This window comes from Lampris incognitus, chromosome 3, assembly GCF_029633865.1.
Source record: "Lampris incognitus isolate fLamInc1 chromosome 3, fLamInc1.hap2, whole genome shotgun sequence".
In the NCBI taxonomy this organism is placed as follows: Eukaryota; Metazoa; Chordata; class Actinopteri; order Lampriformes; family Lampridae; genus Lampris; species Lampris incognitus.
In genome coordinates, this window is record NC_079213.1 from 26,089,043 (window position 1) to 26,107,942 (window position 18,900).

Here is an 18,900-nt window from a genome sequence, read left to right on the forward strand (position 1 = left end):
TTGATCGACTTGCAGAACAGGAAGTGCGCACCCGGAAGTGAGGATCAAGAAGAAACTGTGACCGGTAGATTCAAATTACGACGAATTTATTCACATATTCGTTCAAGTCAGTGGATGCTGGAATAAAAACTTAGTCAGTCTTTCGTTAGACTCACAGCGAAGACTGAAAACGACGCTTTTTTATAACAGTACAGCTGCTTGTCACCGATGACAAAGGCTATATGTATAGGATATTGGGTGTACATCAGTTTGGTCAAGGAGGCATGCAGGTATTTTTGTTCTAAAAATTGTTTTTGTGATTTTACACTTAATATGTTCTTTATCATTTCCCCCATAATGTAACCTCATGAAAAGCTTATTACTTTTTGTGTTCCTGGCCATATCTGATACATTTGGGGAGGGGGGGGGTCAGTCTTTCTCTTTCTATGGGTCTGATATTGTAAAACTGCATTGGATTTGAATTTACTTGATGTGGTTACTTGGATCCATACAAAATAATACTCATAACAATAAATAGTACAAGTCTTTTTATTACATGGTTTATAATTACAAAGGTAAACGCATGCGCACTTGACCTGGCTGTAAATTTGAATCCAAGAAGCATAATGTGTCATGCAGAGTATGGCAGACAGGCTGTTTAAGCTCTCCAAATCATATAATTTATTGACCAGAAAAAAACCAAAACAAACAATCGATGAAACTTCAGTGAATCATCTTGTAAGGGTCTATACCTGCATTTATCCAACATTTCAGAACTGTTTCCATTTTTCTGTCTATGGTGCACATTTCAGAGTTTATAATTGTAACTTACATTGCACAACACCATACAAGGAACAAGCCTTCATTTTATACATGTCATATTCCCTCTTATTATGACCCCAGAAACAACTTTTTCCAAGAAACATTCCCAACAAAGAACAAAATGTGTAAGTGTGTGATATTGTTTGTGCAGTATACATTTTAAACAATACCAAATGCATTTAAAAGCTAGAACCAAAACACTGTTGACATGCATCTGAGCTTAAACAGAGCCTTTCAAATTCCAGAGGGTGATGAAGAAGACCAACCAGCTTATCTATGGTACCTAGCTCCAAACCTGCACACAGCACGCCAAGCCACAGACCAGTACACCCTCCCCCACACCTGTTCATCTGTCCCTCCATCTCTGCACCCTTCCATACTGTAGGCCCTTGACCCCAGGTGAGAAAGGTGGATCACCGGTGATGACAGGTGTCTGGAAAGCCAATGTGTTATGCTGCACTCTTTCCAATTTACTTTTCTGGCTCAACAGTCTTCGTCTCATTCATGTACTTATCAATCAGGTGTAGGGGGACCCCACGTTGCATGAGCTCATAGAAGGTGTTCCCCCCTGGGGGACAGAGGAGAAACATGCTCATGTTGTTGTTGGGAGGGACAAATGTGTGTGGGTGTGTATGTGTGGGAGCAGTGAAAAGAGAAAGACAAAGAGAAGGAGGAGAAGAGAACACACTGTCTGAAAAGAAACGGGCTATTGGGAGGAGTTGTCAGAGGACAGGTCAGCACACAGGGCCATGAGCAAAGCAAACAATGCAACACCAGACACCAGTCATCACACTAAAAGGAGAATACAGCAGTAGGTAACCAGTGAGAGGCAAGAAGACAGACGATCAGCATGTATAAGATGCACAATTCGGTAAATCTACAACCGCTCAGACTTGCTGAACTATTGGTAAAAAAGGGTTAATTTCATAGGTACAGAAAAAGGATGCATTTCCAAGGTCTGTCTGAATTGCAGCTCCACAAAATATACTGTGCGTTCATAAATGACGAGCAATTCGGGAAATTATTTCTGTAGAATTGTCTCCTATAATGAATATAGACCAAATCCATGAATAAACTAACAGCACATTTATTGTCCTGGTCCATCTAGACTTTACTGTGTCATACTGAGAACACGGCAGCAATCAATGTATGTACACATCATGTCTTCATTGTATCATACTTGCTCCCAGAATTATCCACAGATGTTGCTCTCAGACCGTCTGCAGATTATTTTTTAAGCATAACTCACCTTTAGTGTGGCACAAGTTACATGAGAGGTGGTTTTTGTGATCAGGAGGCCAAAGGGCACACTGACAGTGATTTCACAAAAACCGTTAAATTAGAGAGTAGAATATTAATGATTGTTAAAGTTAGCCAGTTTGGGGATTAAGGGAAATTGAATAAAATGGTTTATTTAACTTATAGAGTCAAAGTTGTTATCATTGTCCGAGATACATTAGCACATGCAGCGCCTGAATCTAAGAATTCTTTTCTGGGTTCCTCCTTTTAGACTGCTTGGTGTGGGCTAAAAAAAGATCCTGCTGTCCAACCACTGGGAAAAGCAAAGTTATAGGCACCTATAAGATGCATAATGAATGAAATAAGCTTCATATGCCAAAACCATATGAAAGCTTACCTTGGATGAGAACATACATTCACAATTCTTGAGTTTGGACTGGAGGAGAGAGAAGAGAAGAGGGGTTAACAAAATGTTTACATGGGGGAGTTATATGTGCGTTCCGTGGAATACCGTTGAGTTATTACTGAACTCATTTACATGAGGAGTTAACAACCATGTAGCTTAAGGAAACACCAGAATCCGTGGAGGTGGAAAATAGTTTAAGAGCCACAAAAATATTATGCTCGACACAGAGACAAAATCTACATAAGTTATGCCTATTGAATTGTGACTGGTAACAGACTATGTGTTGAGTTGGTGTATTGTGATGATGAACGAGATGACTGGATGGATTGGATTGGGTAGAGTTGTGTGAGAGGTAAACACAATCAGAATTTGGGGGCTATACCTCCACAGGATTGAGCTGTGAACAAATGACATCAGATATTATGTGCACTGCACACAATGAATGGATTATTGTGTCAATGTATCGTATGAAATGTAAATTTCAATAAAAAGTCCCCAGATACTTACACATCCAATGCCTACTGTATATGGTCAGCCTTTTGTTGTACTGCAAGATACAACTCAAGCACTACCCTATGGTATGGCACAGGATTTGGTTCCCCAATGTGCTTGCTTATTCTCTAGCCAAGGGTCTTTGTATCTTCCTGGGATTCTCTTTAACAGCCACAAGACAGTGATAAATTTCAATCATGGAAGGTGGATATCTTTACTGTTTTAGGTGATGTGTAAGCACAGGTCAGCGCATAAGAGCACATAAATACTCAGAACGAGGAAAGCTTTGGGAAACCAGACCCACATCTAGAGAGACCTCTTGGAGGCACACTGAGGTCATTTTGTAGTCCACACTGACCTTTCACCTCCAGCTTGCAGTCCACCTGGGCTTCTCCCAGGTCGTTGATAGCCTTGCAGGTGTATAGACCCCCATCATAGGGGCTAGGCTTTCTGATCTCCAGAGTACACACTCCTTGGTTGCTAAACATACGGTAGCGTGGGTCATCAAGGATGGCTATCTTATTCTTCATCCAGATCACTTTAGGCTAGACTCGGACAAAACAAAATTCAAAATTTTATTCATCAAATCACAGTATTGTATTTGTGGTATTTGATTGTTGTATACTGGATTCCTTGAAGGCTGACTTCTATGAGCAGGGCTATATTGCCATGTGAGCTAGAAGAGCTTAAAGCTTTTCCTGTCTGCCTTGTGACTTATGAGGTTGTTCTCATTCAGTTACTCATAGCTGATTCTGAATAATAAAAACTGAATTAAGTATATTTTTGAAAAATATGCCTGTCCAGGGTGTCTCCCCACCTGCCGCCCAATGACTGCTGGGATAGGCTCCAGCATCCCCGCGACCCTGAGTAGGATAAGCGGTTTGGATAATGGATGGATGGATGTTGACTGTTGATTGCAATGATGTACTCCACAGGAAAAAGTTAAGGGCAACGGGCTGAAGGCCTATAGTGGCCTGATATGATCCTGGATTTTAATTAGGTGGGGCTGACAATACTTAGTACTTTCATGTCTTCACGTCTGAATTCATTAGTTATCATAAATACAGAAGCAATTTTGACCTCAGTCTTCCAATAAAACATAATCACAGTCCCACCACCTACCCTTGGGTTGGCACGAACACTACAGTTGAGTGTGGTATTGTAGCCAGCGATTGCAAAGGTGTTGATCAGTGGCTGCGTGAACCGTGGTGCCTCCTTGAAGTCGTGGTCGGTGTACTCAGGTGTTTTCAGGTGCAGGCCTGTGGGGGAAATGGTAGAGGAATGGGGTTGTGCATGATACGGGCACTGAGCTGTGTCATGGGGAAACCTCCCTCTGTGATGAAGGGAAAGACATTGTTTTTTCATTCATCATATCTGCTACGGCGTCAGCCAAGTACCCACATCCCGACCCCTTTTCACATTTAAAAGTGAGCCTGACAATGTGAGCCCACTCTAGTGTGGAAAGCATCACTGACAGCACCTTTCATATGACATCTGTGAAAAAAAAACATACCATCAGCAACAATACGTCAAAGTTTCCAAATTGCATCCATTTACTTAATAATGTTGCACAAAAGATTTCCATATGATACCAACGTAAGTTGATCTAACACAAAGATTGTTGCAATTATAAGAGGTTTACTCATGGTTTTTGGAGTTTATTCTCATCACACTAGTGTTTATTTTTCAAAAGTTGGGGAGCATATAACCTGCAATATACACCCCCTAAAAGAGTTTACATCAAGTGAGTCAAAATGAAAGAGAGGAAAATGGGACTGATTATTGGGAAAGGAACACCCCATCACTGTGGCATCCCACTCTCGCTAGCTAACACCAAAGTGTTAAATGCCACAGCACCACTGTGGCACATAATGTAGTACCTTCCTTGACGATGAGGGCGCTCTCCTTGGTTTGAGTGGCGCATTCACTCAGACCGCACATGTTCTCCGAGTAGATCCTGAAGAAGTACTCATTGCCCACCACCAGCTCTGTGATGGTGATGCACGTGCGATGGTAGTGTTCAATGCAGGTGTACCACTCCTGTTACAAAGAGCAGGCTGAGTTTAAAACGCATGACTTGGGCCTATCATTTTAATGGATGGTTGCAAACGAGTGAACAGTATCCCACCATGGTCTTCTTGTCCGCTTTCTGAATGGTGTAGCCTGTGATTGGGGCGTTGCCGTTGTCTTTCGGAGGACTCCAATCCAGAGCCACGTTTCCTCCCCACACCTCCTCGATGGTCACCCTTTGGGGAGGCCCAGGCAGGTCTACAAATGGATTAATAGATGATAAAAACAGTTTAGTTTTGGGTGATACATTCAATCAGTGTTAGAACTTGTAATAATTTTAGTTACCGTATTTCATTTTTTACATAAGGACAGATTTTGTGAGACTAATATTAGCAATGACTACATGTAGAAGATGTAGAAGTAACAGTGGTAGTAGTAGTAGTAGTAGTAGTAGTATGAAGTTTCTACTGTTGTTTCCGTTGTTTTATCTGTAATACACTTTAAGAAGAGCAAATTAATATCAACAGCAGTATCCCCCAGTTCACCTACCTACGATTTGAATATCAATTATGGCTGTGTCCTTGTGGTTTTCCACCTCCACTGTCATATCATACTTTCCAGAGTGGCTTCGTTCTGCCTTTCGGATGAAGATAATGCTGTCACAGTCTGTATTACGGATGCTTACATGCGTTGGGTCTACAGGCTTGCCCTCCTTCAGCCAGCTCACTTTCGGCCTGGGTTTACCCTAGATATCACACCGGACAGTAGGCGTTCAATAACAAGCACAGAATAAAGGCAAAGATCTTGAGTGAGTGAACTCAGTGGTTGAATTACCATAAATGGCACCACGAGGTTCACCGTTTCTCCAACTCTTCGAGTATATGTCTGTTTCAAGTGCCGGGGTATGCGGATTTTTGGTGGTTCTGCAGAGAAAATAAGCAATCAGGAAATGGTCGTTTTCCAACTGATATATTTGGCTTTTCAGTCTTTTTCTATGCAAATTTTCCACCTCAAAGCTGAAGGGCATTGTTTGTTCAATGCATAGCTATGTAGCACAGCCTCATTTTCAGAGCTCACCAATAACTTCTTTGACCAGGATCGAATGTTGAACGGTCCGTGGAGCGCTGGCACCAGCAGCGTTGATGGCTCTGACCCGGACTAAAATTTTGGCCTCTGAGGGGAGGTCAGTAATGGTGTATCTGGTTTTCTCTGTCAGCTCCTTGTTAGCTGGTATCCACTCATCAGCTGTGGGGAAACAGAAGAAACTGAGAATGAGGTTCACTTAGCTTGGAAAATAATAGTTATTGGTTAGAGTGGCCCTCTTTAGCACTTTAATATACTCAAAGATACTTCACAAGAATAAAAAGGGGGAAAACAAACAACAGATGTATGAAAATAGAAACTATGCAAAATATAAGGAGTGATACAGGGAAGCAGGGACAGGCAGAGAGTCGTAGACAACAAAGGCTTGAATAGCTGTTTTCGGCGTTTTTTTTTGTTTGTTTTTGTTTTTGTTTTTTTGTTTTTTGTTTTAATGTAGTGTGTCCGTCTTAAAAATGTCCATGGCCCTGTCCCAATACTCCCCCTTAGCTCTACCACTCAGCCCTACCCCCCGGTTTTGCACGCTCCGGTGTAGTGAAGTGTGTCCCAATTTCATTTGGAACCTAGCCCTCCAGATGGCCCTTCAAATGGAGCATTTCGAGATGCAGACTCGAAAACAAGTGGTTGAATGAATGCATTACATCGCATTACATCGCATTGCATCGCATTGCATTTGCAGATTGAAAACGGACACCAGTGCCAGTAAAGACATTTACAAATGTGCGTATTTCTTCGCAAATTATTATGTACAAAACGTAAACCCAGTTGAAATATCTTAGTTTACTTTAATATGGATTATTTAATTAGATCTGACAAACATCTTACAAAAATGTTTCTATGCAATATCAATAGAAACCTTTTTTTTCCTTCAAAAATTTAATTTACATGAAAAATCTGGGGAAAAATTAAGCTATGGCGAACATTGTACACATCAAAAACTACAAAAAACAGGGTTAAAGGGGTGTCACAAAAAAGGAATAAAACATCCAATTGTCATTCAAGAAAAAAGAATCAAACCAGATTAAAGGAGCACGAGAATGAATTAAAATAAAGGCATTGAGACATGCATTCATATATTTTTGTTACTTTTGTTCATGTTATTAACAATTTCCATGGATTAAAAAAAAGATAGTTATTTTAAAAAAATGAGTAAAATTAGGCTTGATTCTTTTACATTTGCAAATGTGAATATAGAATAAAATTATCAAGTCGATTAAATTAGATTTACTTCCTGGCAAAGCACATGTAAAGGATTATGTCAATGAGTTGAAAAGATGGTATATCAAACAGTTAATGTCAACAAAGACTGGTTTCTGGTGGTGTCTAGCTAAAGTGGTTACAAGGGGATAATGCTGGTGATCATACACCCTTCTTGCCACCATTTTGCTGGTTACTCGGTTACTGATGATGTATATGCGCGGTGTTCTCTTTCGTAGTTAAATAGTTTTCCCCGACCCCTCATAGCTTCATTCTGAAGGGCCACTACGTAATCAAGGGCACTCTGAAACGAGGGGTTGGGTTAAAGGGAAAGTTGTGGGACAGGGCCTAATCGAGAGGATCCAATTTTAAGGGCCTACAACAGAAAAAAATTGTCCCTCCAGATGTGGTGTTTGGATCCAGTACATGATATCAAATTGAACATTTTACAACAAGCACTGTCCAATTCAACATCTATTTCTCTCAATTTCTGTCCCTGACTCTGTTGTGAGTGAGTACAAGCAACTCGAGCGATACACCCATTGACTGTGTCTCACTTCCTTCTATGCAGTACTCCACCAAGTATCCATCCAAGCCCGCAGCTCCAATGGTGTCGGGTGGGCGCCACTTCATGGTTACCGTGGTGTCAGTTACATCATCCACCACCAGCATGGTGGGTTCACTGGTCACAGCTAAATGGAAATGGAGTTGAGAGAGATCACAAGAGTCACACACACTGTTGCTTACTTGTTTCCCCAACAGTAGATGTGGAAAAAATGGAGAGACTGATCCCTGATCATGCTTACCACATGCAAGCCTTCATTTCAAGTCATGATCAAGTGAGCAGGGTTTCTCTTCTACTTGCTGTTCATTCGATCTCATTAGACCCACCTCTTAATGTCTATTCTTATATTCTGAGTCATGTTTAACTCCTACTGAACTCTCTGACAGGCCTGATCTCCTAAACCTCTAATCCTGAGATGATTTGGCAGCCATTATAAAGACATACTTAATATCTTCTAAAGCTCCTGCGTGTCCAGTGGAGGTCAGAGAGAGAATGCTTGGGATAGCGGGGTGTAGGGAGGGACAGCTGCAGTGGGGTACCAAGGGCAGATCCCTCGTGCAAACAGTATCACAGACATACTCTTTAATATTTCATCCATTATTATGTTGTGGCCACTGGATAAACTGTATGCTGTGTTACATAAGGACACGATACTTTCCTAGATGTATCATTGGTATAAAGGGCCAAGTTCAAAGGCCAGTTTATACCACCCAGTGGAAATAAAATGAGGTATTAAAGGTACTTACCAAGGGGAACAAAGGCCTTGGATGGATCGCTAGGTTTGGACACACCGATGGCATTGACTGCAAAGATTCGCACCTCGTAGGGCACTCCTTCGATCATCTTCTTGGGTTCAAAGGTTGTTTCTTTGATCAGGTCAAAGTTCAGCCTCATCCACCTGGAGCTCTGCTTCTTCTTTCTCTCGACAAAGTAGCCTTCAGAGGACATTCATAAAGCTCATCTTCAATTACAACCCACCAACTCCTTGTACATAATGTGGCGTCATATACATTGCTTACCTAATATCGGCGAACCCCCGTCATAATGTGGGGGGTCCCATACCATAGAACACCAATCACCTCCTACCACTGGGACCAAAGGAGCTTCTGGAGGGTCAGGGATGTCTGCAGACAACCCAAGTCCATGTTAATGATTCTACAGACAAACCGGCATCTGTATGATTCATTTAATTTGTCCATGCTCTCTTGAGGAAGTACCTGCCTCGTCATTTCTTACCTACAACCTTGACTCTGACACAGGCTGTGGCTTCACCAGCCTCATTCTGGAGAACTATCTTGTAGTTGCCTGTGTCTTCCCTCTCTGTGACATCAATTGTAAGGCTGGTCTGGTCGCCATACGTTTCAGCATGGACACGGTGCCCAGAGTCGAGAATGACCTGAGAGATGAAAAAAGAGAATTGCATGTATATGCAAATCATATACGGCAGCCAGTTGATGACATTTTCAAACAAAAATCTAGATGAATTAATCAGACCACTTACTCTCTCTCCCTTCATCCACACCACCCTGGGGGATGGTTCTCCACTGATGGGGATCTCCAAACGGAGCTTGTTCCCTGCCACAATTGTCACTGTGTTGTCAGGAAAGTTTAAGCTCTCCAAGTGTACCCTAGGAGGGTCTGTTGGAAATAAGGAAAATTATAAAGTGCAGGATTAGATCAATAAAAGCATGAAGTTATATTGTTTTGTTTTTGTTTTGTTTTTTAAAAAATAATTTTGTTGAGGTCCGAATAAATATTGGATAGCTTTCGAACCGATAATATGAACTTTGGCAGAGAGGCTCTGTGAGTATCCTTCAGGTACGAAAGTATAATCTCCTGCATCGTGAAGGGTGCTGGCCTCAATTTCAAGTCGATGGTTCCTGTGAAATAAAGAAGATCTCAGTCACTGGATGAAGTTTGTTGGTCAGTAGAATAGAAGTCAGTTAATCAGTGTGTCCAAAATTAAAAGCAGCTGTATGTGTTTCCATGTTGATAAGCATATTAAAGACGGGAGTCTTATTGGATGACTCATACGAGCAATGATTACTTAAAATGCCCCCCCCCCCTTTTTCTCCCCAATTGTACTTGGCCAATTACCCCACTCTTCCGAGCCGTCCCGGTCACTGTTCCATCCCCTCTGCCGATCCAGGGAGGGCTGCAGACTACCATATGCATCCTCTGATACATGTGGAGTCACCAGCCGCTTCTTTTCACCTGACAGTGAGGAGTTTCGCCAGGGGGACATAGCGCATGGGAGGATCATGCTATTCCCCCCAGTTCCTGACCGACCAGAGGAGGCGTTAGTGCAGCGACCAGGACGCATACCCACATATGGCTTCTCAACCTCAGACACAGCCAATTGTGTCTGTGGGGACGCCCAACCAAGCCAGAGGTAACACGGGGATTCGAACTGGCGATCCCCATGTTGGTAGGCCACGGAATAGACCGCCATGCTTCCCGGACGCCCTACTTAAAAAATATTTTAGGGTTAGGGTTACTATCATCGTAACTAAGAATTCCTTAGACCAGTGTCTTGATGCATGCTCAATAATCCAGGTAAGAAAATGAAAGAAGGTTGAATCAGTTCATCTGGACATATAGTCCATGGGCCAGACGATATTTCGGTACACTCAAGGTGGCAAAACTTACTTATAATTTTTGAAAGGATCCATGTCTGTAGATGATATTTTGGTATGATAACCATTCCTGAGTGGCAGCTGTATCACAGTTATCAGCTCATGAAGTTAACCACCCGCTAAACTAAATTGCATTTTAGACGCTGGTGCATATCCTGGTTTAGCCTCATGGTCAGGACATTTTTCAATATTCTATAATATTGTCTTTGGTATCATTTTAAAGGGGACCTTCTTAGCTTTCATTCAAGCCCTGTTGTGGATATTTCTCACAAATATAGAGGTCACTTGAGCTCTTCAACCCATCAATAACACACGTCTTTCTGCAATTTTCGCCTAAACTATATACTTTCTTTTAGCCCTGTGGCATCTAGGAATATCAGGGACACAAAACACAAAAACTGGAATACTCACAGGACTGTAAAGATTCAGAAAATGTATAATATACCCATACTATTTCATTGTGTGAGGTGATTGTGAGCCTTAAATGAGAACTAGACCAAAGCCAGTTAGGTCACAAACTGGTCTCTATACATTTGTTTAAATACACAATCAAAATACATGATAAAAAGGAATACCATAGTGAGGTAATGAACTATTTTAATATTTTAAACAACATTGACATTTACATATACTTAGTCAATGATACATGTAATCCCATATCATTAGTGGGTATATGTAATGGTAATGGGTAGGGTAATGGGTATATGTGAATATGGTTACATTATTGTTATCAAGCTCTGGGTAACCAAGTCCAGAATCAACATCCTGTGCATCAATAGACTACTACCACAGTAATACCATCAGAATCATCACACTGTCATTCATCAAACTGCTCGTTTCTCTCATCATCTGACTCCCCAAGTTCAAAGTCCAGTTCTGGACCATCCTGCTGTTTTTGGTTACTGCAGGTCTGTAACCTGCACATGTCTGTGCATGGAAGTCCATTTGACAGGCACATGCAGCTTGGCATTTTGCATGAATGCACACACTTGCATGTTAGCATTTCCAAGACCATATCTGGTGCAGGTGGGGAGCGCATCCAGTAAATGGCCAGCTTGCCTTCATCGTCTGTCCATCCATACTCAGTAGGGCTTGGCACCACAGGGTTAGCCTGCAGACAGCACTTCCATATTGCTGCCTGATAGTTGGCTCGTTGAACATGCATAAAGAGACAGTCTTTACATGGTGGCAGCTGGCTGGACTCAACCTCTCCCCTTTTGGTGCAGAAGAGCTGGTAACGCAGTTTGTTCACCTCAGCAGTGCTGCTATTAGCAACATACATCCGACAGGTGAACTGCTCAATTTTCTGGAACAGCTCATCACTCACATTCCATGTCTGTCCCAGTTGACTAAAAGTCTCTTGGCAGGAAGTGTGCTTTCTCACTATCTTCAGGGCATTCAGCTTCCCTCGACCAGCGAATGCACTGACAGTGTCGCAGCCTGTGAAGGCATGTAAGCCAATTAGGCTGTCACAGATGCTGTCTCCAAGTGAACTTGCCAGTTTGGTGATGTCGACAAACCGTGTGCGGTTCTGAGTCCCACACTTCTGGTAATGGGACAGGTGATGTCCTTCTGGAAGCCAAGACAAAGCACCATGACATCAGTGTCCTCAGCTGTGATGATAACTGACTTTGAGCCCGCATTTGCTGCATGCAATGCATGCAGGAGCAGACGGGTGTCAGCTTCTTCATGTGTGGAGTGCAGTTCTGCTGCTTCCTCACACCCATCTTCTGTCAACTTGTAGCAGGTTTCCTCACAGGTCATGTACAACACCTTGCCATGCAGCATAGCTCTGTATCGTGGGAGTTTCCACTCTTCCACCAGAAACTTGATGAGACTGGTCTTGTTGGAGGAACTGCACAGAAATTTTCTCCACTGCTGGACGTGGTGTCCCCCTGCAAGATTCTTGTACTGGAGAGTGATGTCTCCACCCCGGTTCAGTCATTCAGCATCTTTGATCGAAGTCTGGTGATAGACATCAAAAACAACATCAATCCTCCCACTCTGTGCTCCCTCATGGAGGACCTGGGTCAAGGCTGACTCTGCCACCTGTGCAAAGGTTTTGTTGTTGCCATTCATTTTTTGGACCAGGCTCATCCCATCAATGATGGAAGTAGATGGGATTGGGATGTCTTCTGCAGGAGATACATTCTTTTCAAGCTCTCTGGCAAGTGCAGCCTTGTTTGTTTTTCGTAAGGACCCATCAGCATTTGCCAGTGCCCATGGTAGTGGGCCCAATGGGTAGGCAAGGACATCCTTCAGATTCACCTTCCTGCTTTCAGCCACCAGGATCATGTGACTGAAAAGGTTTCTATCTGCCTTCAGAACCACATCCTGTGCTTTCTTTCCATGAGCTTGTTTTGTGCTGACATTGGAGAATGTTTTCAGACTTTGCTTGGTCATCTTGTCGTGGAATTTCACAGGTGGTGGGTCTGCATCTAACCTTGTTTGCTGGAATGCTTGGTAGGCCTCTTCTCCTTTCTCAAGAGCTCTCAAGAGATCTATGGTCACATCAGGTGGAGCCATGTTGCCAGTGGAGAGGCTAACCAAATCAATCTCATCAGGGGACATAGGGTTGAGCCAGTTATTCTCCATAAGGTCCATGAGAGACTGGACATCTGCTTCATCTCTCTTGATCCTTGGACTCTGTAGATCTGGATGAGACCATTTGCACCTGCCTTGACCTGTCAGGTCTCTCAGCTGTCTGAGGTACATGCTTCTATACTCAGCTGTGAGATAATATTTGGTCACAGCTCCTGGCTTCAAGCTGAATCCCTTTGTCCCTCCAGCTGTTTGGGTGTCTTTGATCACCGTTTCTTCTATAGCTTGGTCAACAGGGATTCGGCCAAAGGGATTGGTGGAGCCCAGTTGGACTGAGAAGCCTCCTTCCATGAATTCTGTGTACACATCTGGGTGTGTGATGGGCAGCTCAGACATCTGGGCGTAGTAGTAGGGGAGGTAGCGTGCATAATTCATCCTGTCATAAGCAAAGCACCATGGGATCATTGCTCGAATGCTAGCCAAGTGTAGCATCCAGTCTCCCTCTCTGGATGCTCGGATGAGCCCCAACAAGATTTCAACCATGTCCAAATAGGACATCCAGAAGTTCGAGAGGCTGCCGTTTCCACCTCTAAGGAACTCACGGTAGACTTCAAATAGATCCATGATGCGTGTACAAGAGCTGTTCTCGAGGACCTCCTTCAAAGCATGTTGTGAGACTTCTTTCCCAAGGCTGTCAATGGTCTTCAGTGTCTCATTCAGGTGAACCATGTCATTCCTGTGAGTTTCTTCCAACCAGGACAGGAAACCATTCAAGGTCAGTCGCATGAGAGCCTCATACAGGAGCTTGTGTAGTCGCACTGCCCTGTTGTACTTGCGGCCATCCATAACACCAGCAATTGAGCCTTCTGCAATCATGCCAGACTCAATGCAGAGGTCTTTGAGTCCAGCATCTTGGAAACGCTTTCCTATTATTGCCAGCAGTGTGCAGATGGTGTGGAATACCCCAAGCCTAACGATGATATCATGGAACTTGTCATGGTGTTTCCATGTGATCTCGACAGCCTTCGCATACAGGGCTTGGTCAAAGACACAGACAATCTTCCTCAGGCCTAAGCACTGCATGATGTTCAGTGACTGGTTAAGCACCTCGTTGACAGTAGACATTTGTGTCGCTGGAGCATTGATGGTAGGCAGATAGCCTATATTGTCGGGGATGACCGTCATCTCTCCTCGAGTCAGGATGTTGAAGCCTGTCCAGCTGCTGACTGACTGTTCTTCTTGTTGTGACATGCGTGCTAGGACCCAAAGAAGGTTTTTCTCTCTGGCAAGCTTAGTATTGGCTGCAGTATCGGCATCTGACTTTTTGCTTTGTGGTGGCCCTACCCGTTGTCCAGCATTGTAAGTTGGTAACATTGGTGGGGGTCCATCAATGCTTCTCTTCTTTGTTTTGGGAACAGTGAGCATGGGTTGGACAGGAAGTGGGTTGACTGGCTTTGCTTGCACAGCAATCCCATTGACTCTGTGAGATGTTCCCTCACCACTGACAGTTTCTTCAAGACGGTCGATATTGTCCCAGGCTAAAGTTGTGAATATGCCAGGATGGATGTTAGCTGGAAGGGCAATGCCACTCCCTGATGATGAGAGTTTCTGGAGACACAGGGCAGTGTTGATCTCTTCCATCTGTGAATAGGACACACTGTGACCAAGTCGGTTGAGGATGTTTATCAACTCTACATTTCCTGTCAACGATTTGACACTGAATGGCAGAACAATGTGCTTGGAAGGCTTGGTATTTCCACATGTCACTGCATATACTATGTCATGGCCAAATGACTGCAGAAGGCACTGCACTCTCTGGGATGCATGATCAGGATCATTTGAGCCTGTGAATTGAGAGTACAGGAAGATAATGAGCGACTCTGGAATGGTAGGACATTCTGCTTCTGGTTTGACTTCAGGCGGCCAGGTTTGAGGAACATCTTGACTTTTAATGTCTGCTCTCAATTTGATGGCTGCTTTGGCTATAACATCTTGTGCACTGACACTTTTCAGGGTCTGCAGCTCCCTTTTGAGAGACTGATTTTCTTTGGCAAGTTCCCTCATGGACAAGTTATCGGGATAGAGGAGGAATTTTCCTTTCTCATCAGGGAATATCTGCAAGGCTCCAGCAAACTCACTCTCCAGGTTTCGCCTTATGTGCTTCTTGGTTGATTCCTTGACTTGGGCAATGCCTTGGGAGTTCATTGAAGCTACCAGTCTAGAAGAGAGATCAGTCATTGTCATCACTTGAGGATTGCCAAAAAGCTTCATCCTGATGAAGAGGAACAGCTCATTGTATGCCTTATTCACAGCAGCTTCATACTGGGCTGCAGCATCATCATCTTCATTGCTGGCAACCTCTCCTTTGGAAACCTCTTCTTTGGTGTAAAGTCTATAGCATGACCTGTGGTAGTGCCCTTCAGCTGCTACAAGGTCTCTACTCACAATGGCAAGGATTCTGCTGTCCCTTTTCTTTGTGGCTGCACTCCTGATCTTTGCATCAGCTCGCAGTTCTCGACACTGCACCAGTACTTCTCTCGTATTCTGTCTCTTGGAATATTTGCTGTTTTTCTGACAAAATATGCACTCTGCATCATAAGTCCTAGATGTACTTGGAGCATGTCGAGCTACTCTCTTAGATTGTTTCTCTTCAGCAGAGACACAACTTTTCTTTTCTTTTGCAAGGAGGCCATCAAGAATTTGCTTCATAGTGAAGATACTGCGACACTTTCTGTGGTAGTAGATTGCTGGAATCTGTCCCTCAGGAATGTCTTTTGCCAGTTTCAAAACTGGTGCATGATTTCGTATCTGAGCTGCCCTGAGCAGAGTTCTCCATGAGTCGACACTTTGTAGTGAAACCAGCTTATCTGTATCATCAGAACAGTGGATAATGCACTCCACCCGTGGGCGCTTTGGTATTGGGTAAAAACTTGCTTGTTCACCAGTGGCCATATTCAGTCAGTTTTCACCTGCCACATACAAACAAATACATGTAACTTAGGTGTATGAACACTACTAAAACAAAGTTTACTTTGCTTCACCAGCGTCATATTACCATTATTTATCTGACATAGCCACAAATAGATACATTACCTAGTTGCTATGCAACAGCTGTATTTTGTCCACATGAGGCCGCTAAAATCAACACAAGATGAAAGTTCCTCGTAGCCACTTTAACTAATCATATTAACATATACATTAAAAGAACATGCTAACATTATGGGAAATTAGCTTACAATCTTCTCCAGAGTGAGACAAGAAGATAGATACCAGTTTCCTCTATATGTGTTTAGTAGAAAGCTATCTGGCTGCACGTTAGCCTAGCTTAGCACAATGAATGGAAGTACACAGTATTGGTTATCCTTGGTTGTTGGCCAACTAAGAACTGTCCCAGAGTTTAAGCTAGGCTAATCAGTACCAGGGGTGTTGAAATGCTATATTTGTAAAAATCTGGGCAAATACACAATCGTGAGAGGCACAGAAACAGGTTTCCTGAAAGAAAAATGAAATAGCTGCTCATTTGGAAAGGTTATCATGTATTATTTTACTTCTGTTAGTGTACCAAATAAAATGGCACCAGTGAAGTTGTGTCACCTTGGGTGATATCGATATCTGGTCTGACCCATGGACTAACTGGCTTTGGTCTAGTTAGTTTCTTAGTAATAATGCCCTTCTAATTTAAGGTTCACAATCACCTCACACAATGAAATAGTATGGGTATATTATACATTTCCTGAATCTTTACAGTCCTGTGAGTATTCCAGTTTTTGTCCCTGATATTCCTAGATGCCACAGGGCTAAAAGAAAGTATATAGTTTAGGCGAACATTGCAGAAAGATGTGTGTTATTGACGGGTTGAAGAGCTCAAGTGACCTCTATATTTGTGAGAAATATCCACAACAGGGCTTGAATGAAAGCTAAGAAGGTCCCCTTTAAAATGATACCAAAGACAATATTATAGAACATTGAAAAATGTCCTGACCATGAGGCTAAACCAGGATATGCACCAGCGTCTAAAATGCAATTTACTTTAGGGGGTGGTTAACTTCATGAGCTGATAACTGTGATACAGCTGCCACTCAGGAATGGTTATCATACCAAAATATCATCTACAGACATGGATCCTTTCAAAAATTATAAGTAAGTTTTGCCACCTTGAGTGTACCGAAATAGGAAATTTTGGGCTCTGGCCCATGGACTAAATAGCGTTTATTGACAGATGCGTTTCATCACTCAGCTGTTATATCCTGCATGTCACTTAGTTGAGTGATGAAACGTATCTGTCAATAAACGCTGTATCCAGATGAATTGATTCAACCTTCTTTGACCTTAGACCAGTGGTTCTCAAACTGTGGTACACTTACCACACCAGTGGTACGCAGAGCACCCCTTGGTGGTACACCAGATGATTCTGGAAATTTGTTGTATGCCCTGAGCAACTGGCAAAGCCCAATCAAAACCATTTAAATATCTTAATATTCTGCAATTGTGATTTACTAAACTGGTAGAAACAGAGTATAATCATATTATCAAAGTATGTTTTGGAGGCATAATTGTATTTGTCAGAGGTCATCCTTGGCCCAAAAAGTTTGAGAACAATGATCTTAGACAGCACTGTGGGAGAATTCCAGTGAGCGCAGAGGGGGCTCACTTGGCTCTGTGCAGGATGTTGATGTGGTCATTGGGCTGGATAAGCTGTCCATTCCTGTACCAGCGCCCCGGGACGTTGCCCGGGAAGATCTCACAATGCAGCTTAAGTGGCTGACCCAATAACACTGTCATATCCTGCAGGTCCTGGTAGACCTTCAAAGGTTTCACTAAGAGAGGAAGCAACAGAAGCTGTTGAATTGGGCAATATTGGGAGGGGGGAATCATATCAAGTTCATGCAGCTTTCTCCAAAAACATTCTATTCGGGTAGAAAAGTAAGGAGAAGTGCATAGATGCTACATACAGTCAACTTGCACATGGGCCTCAGTCGTGCCACCAGTTGCCATGAGGGAGTACGTCCCAGTGTCCTCCCTGCTGGCATCATCAATGACCAGGAAGTGTTTGGTTCCCTCACACTTCACGCGGTACCTCGAGCGCACTCCTGTTGGAACCTCAACACCATTCTTCATCCTGAAGGGGCAGCAATCAGGAATGTGTTTGGTTGTTGATGTATGAATGATCTCTCTCACAGACACACATTTACACACAGTCCGTAAGCAAATAACCATCAAAAGCTTATATAAATGTTTCACTGTCAAACTCATACCATTTCACTTGGGCACCTTCCTCGGACACCTCACACTCCAGCTCGATCCTCTCGTTCACTGTGGTCTTCACGGGCTCAATACCTTTAACTATCTTAACGGGTAACTCTAGACAGGGGATATTGAAGAAATTGAATGGGCAATGCTGCTGTAATGGTTCCCTTGCAGAAGAAAATATATAATGAATGAATGACATACCAGCAAATTCCCCCATATGTCACTTGGTCATAACATAAGCGGCCTTGAGGTGAAATCCCTTTTAAAAAAAATTTTTTTTATACCCTTTTTCTCCCCAATTGTACCTGGCCAATTACCCCACTCTTCAGATCCATCCCAGTCTCTGCTCCACCCCCTCTGCCGATCCGGGGAGGGCTGCAGACTACCACATGCCTCCTCCAATACATGTGGAGTCACCAGCTGCTTCTTTTCACCTGACAGTGAGGAGTTTCACCAGGGGAACGTAGCGCGTGGGAGGATCACGCTATTCCCGCCCCCCAGTTCCCCCTCCCCCCTGAACAGGCGCCCCGACCGACCAGAGGAGGCGCTAGTGCAGCGACCAGGACACATATCCACATCCAGCTTCCCACCCGCAGACATGGCCAATTTTATCTGTGGGGACGCCCGACCAAGCCGGAGGTAACACGGGGATTTGAACAGGG

At 43.3% G+C, this 18,900-nt stretch overlaps 1 protein-coding gene across 1 annotated transcript in view; it reads right to left on the reverse strand.

The window, feature by feature from the left end:
- Positions 1-1,271: 1,271 nt before the first annotated feature.
- The window catches only part of mybpc1 (myosin binding protein C1), a 40,833-nt gene continuing 23,204 nt past the window's right edge, over positions 1,272-18,900 (reverse strand). The window contains exons 18-34 of the mRNA XM_056275768.1: positions 18,244-18,349; positions 17,941-18,107; positions 17,640-17,805; positions 9,585-9,691; positions 9,313-9,449; positions 9,048-9,207; positions 8,831-8,935; positions 8,558-8,746; positions 7,804-7,938; positions 6,026-6,193; positions 5,783-5,871; positions 5,498-5,693; positions 5,067-5,206; positions 4,819-4,978; positions 4,061-4,197; positions 3,297-3,483; positions 1,272-1,369 (exon numbers count right to left, since the gene is read on the reverse strand). Of these exons, the coding sequence (XP_056131743.1) occupies positions 1,272-1,369; positions 3,297-3,483; positions 4,061-4,197; positions 4,819-4,978; positions 5,067-5,206; positions 5,498-5,693; positions 5,783-5,871; positions 6,026-6,193; positions 7,804-7,938; positions 8,558-8,746; positions 8,831-8,935; positions 9,048-9,207; positions 9,313-9,449; positions 9,585-9,691; positions 17,640-17,805; positions 17,941-18,107; positions 18,244-18,349 (2,447 nt within the window). The remainder of the gene's footprint in view (positions 1,370-3,296; positions 3,484-4,060; positions 4,198-4,818; positions 4,979-5,066; positions 5,207-5,497; positions 5,694-5,782; positions 5,872-6,025; positions 6,194-7,803; positions 7,939-8,557; positions 8,747-8,830; positions 8,936-9,047; positions 9,208-9,312; positions 9,450-9,584; positions 9,692-17,639; positions 17,806-17,940; positions 18,108-18,243; positions 18,350-18,900) is intronic.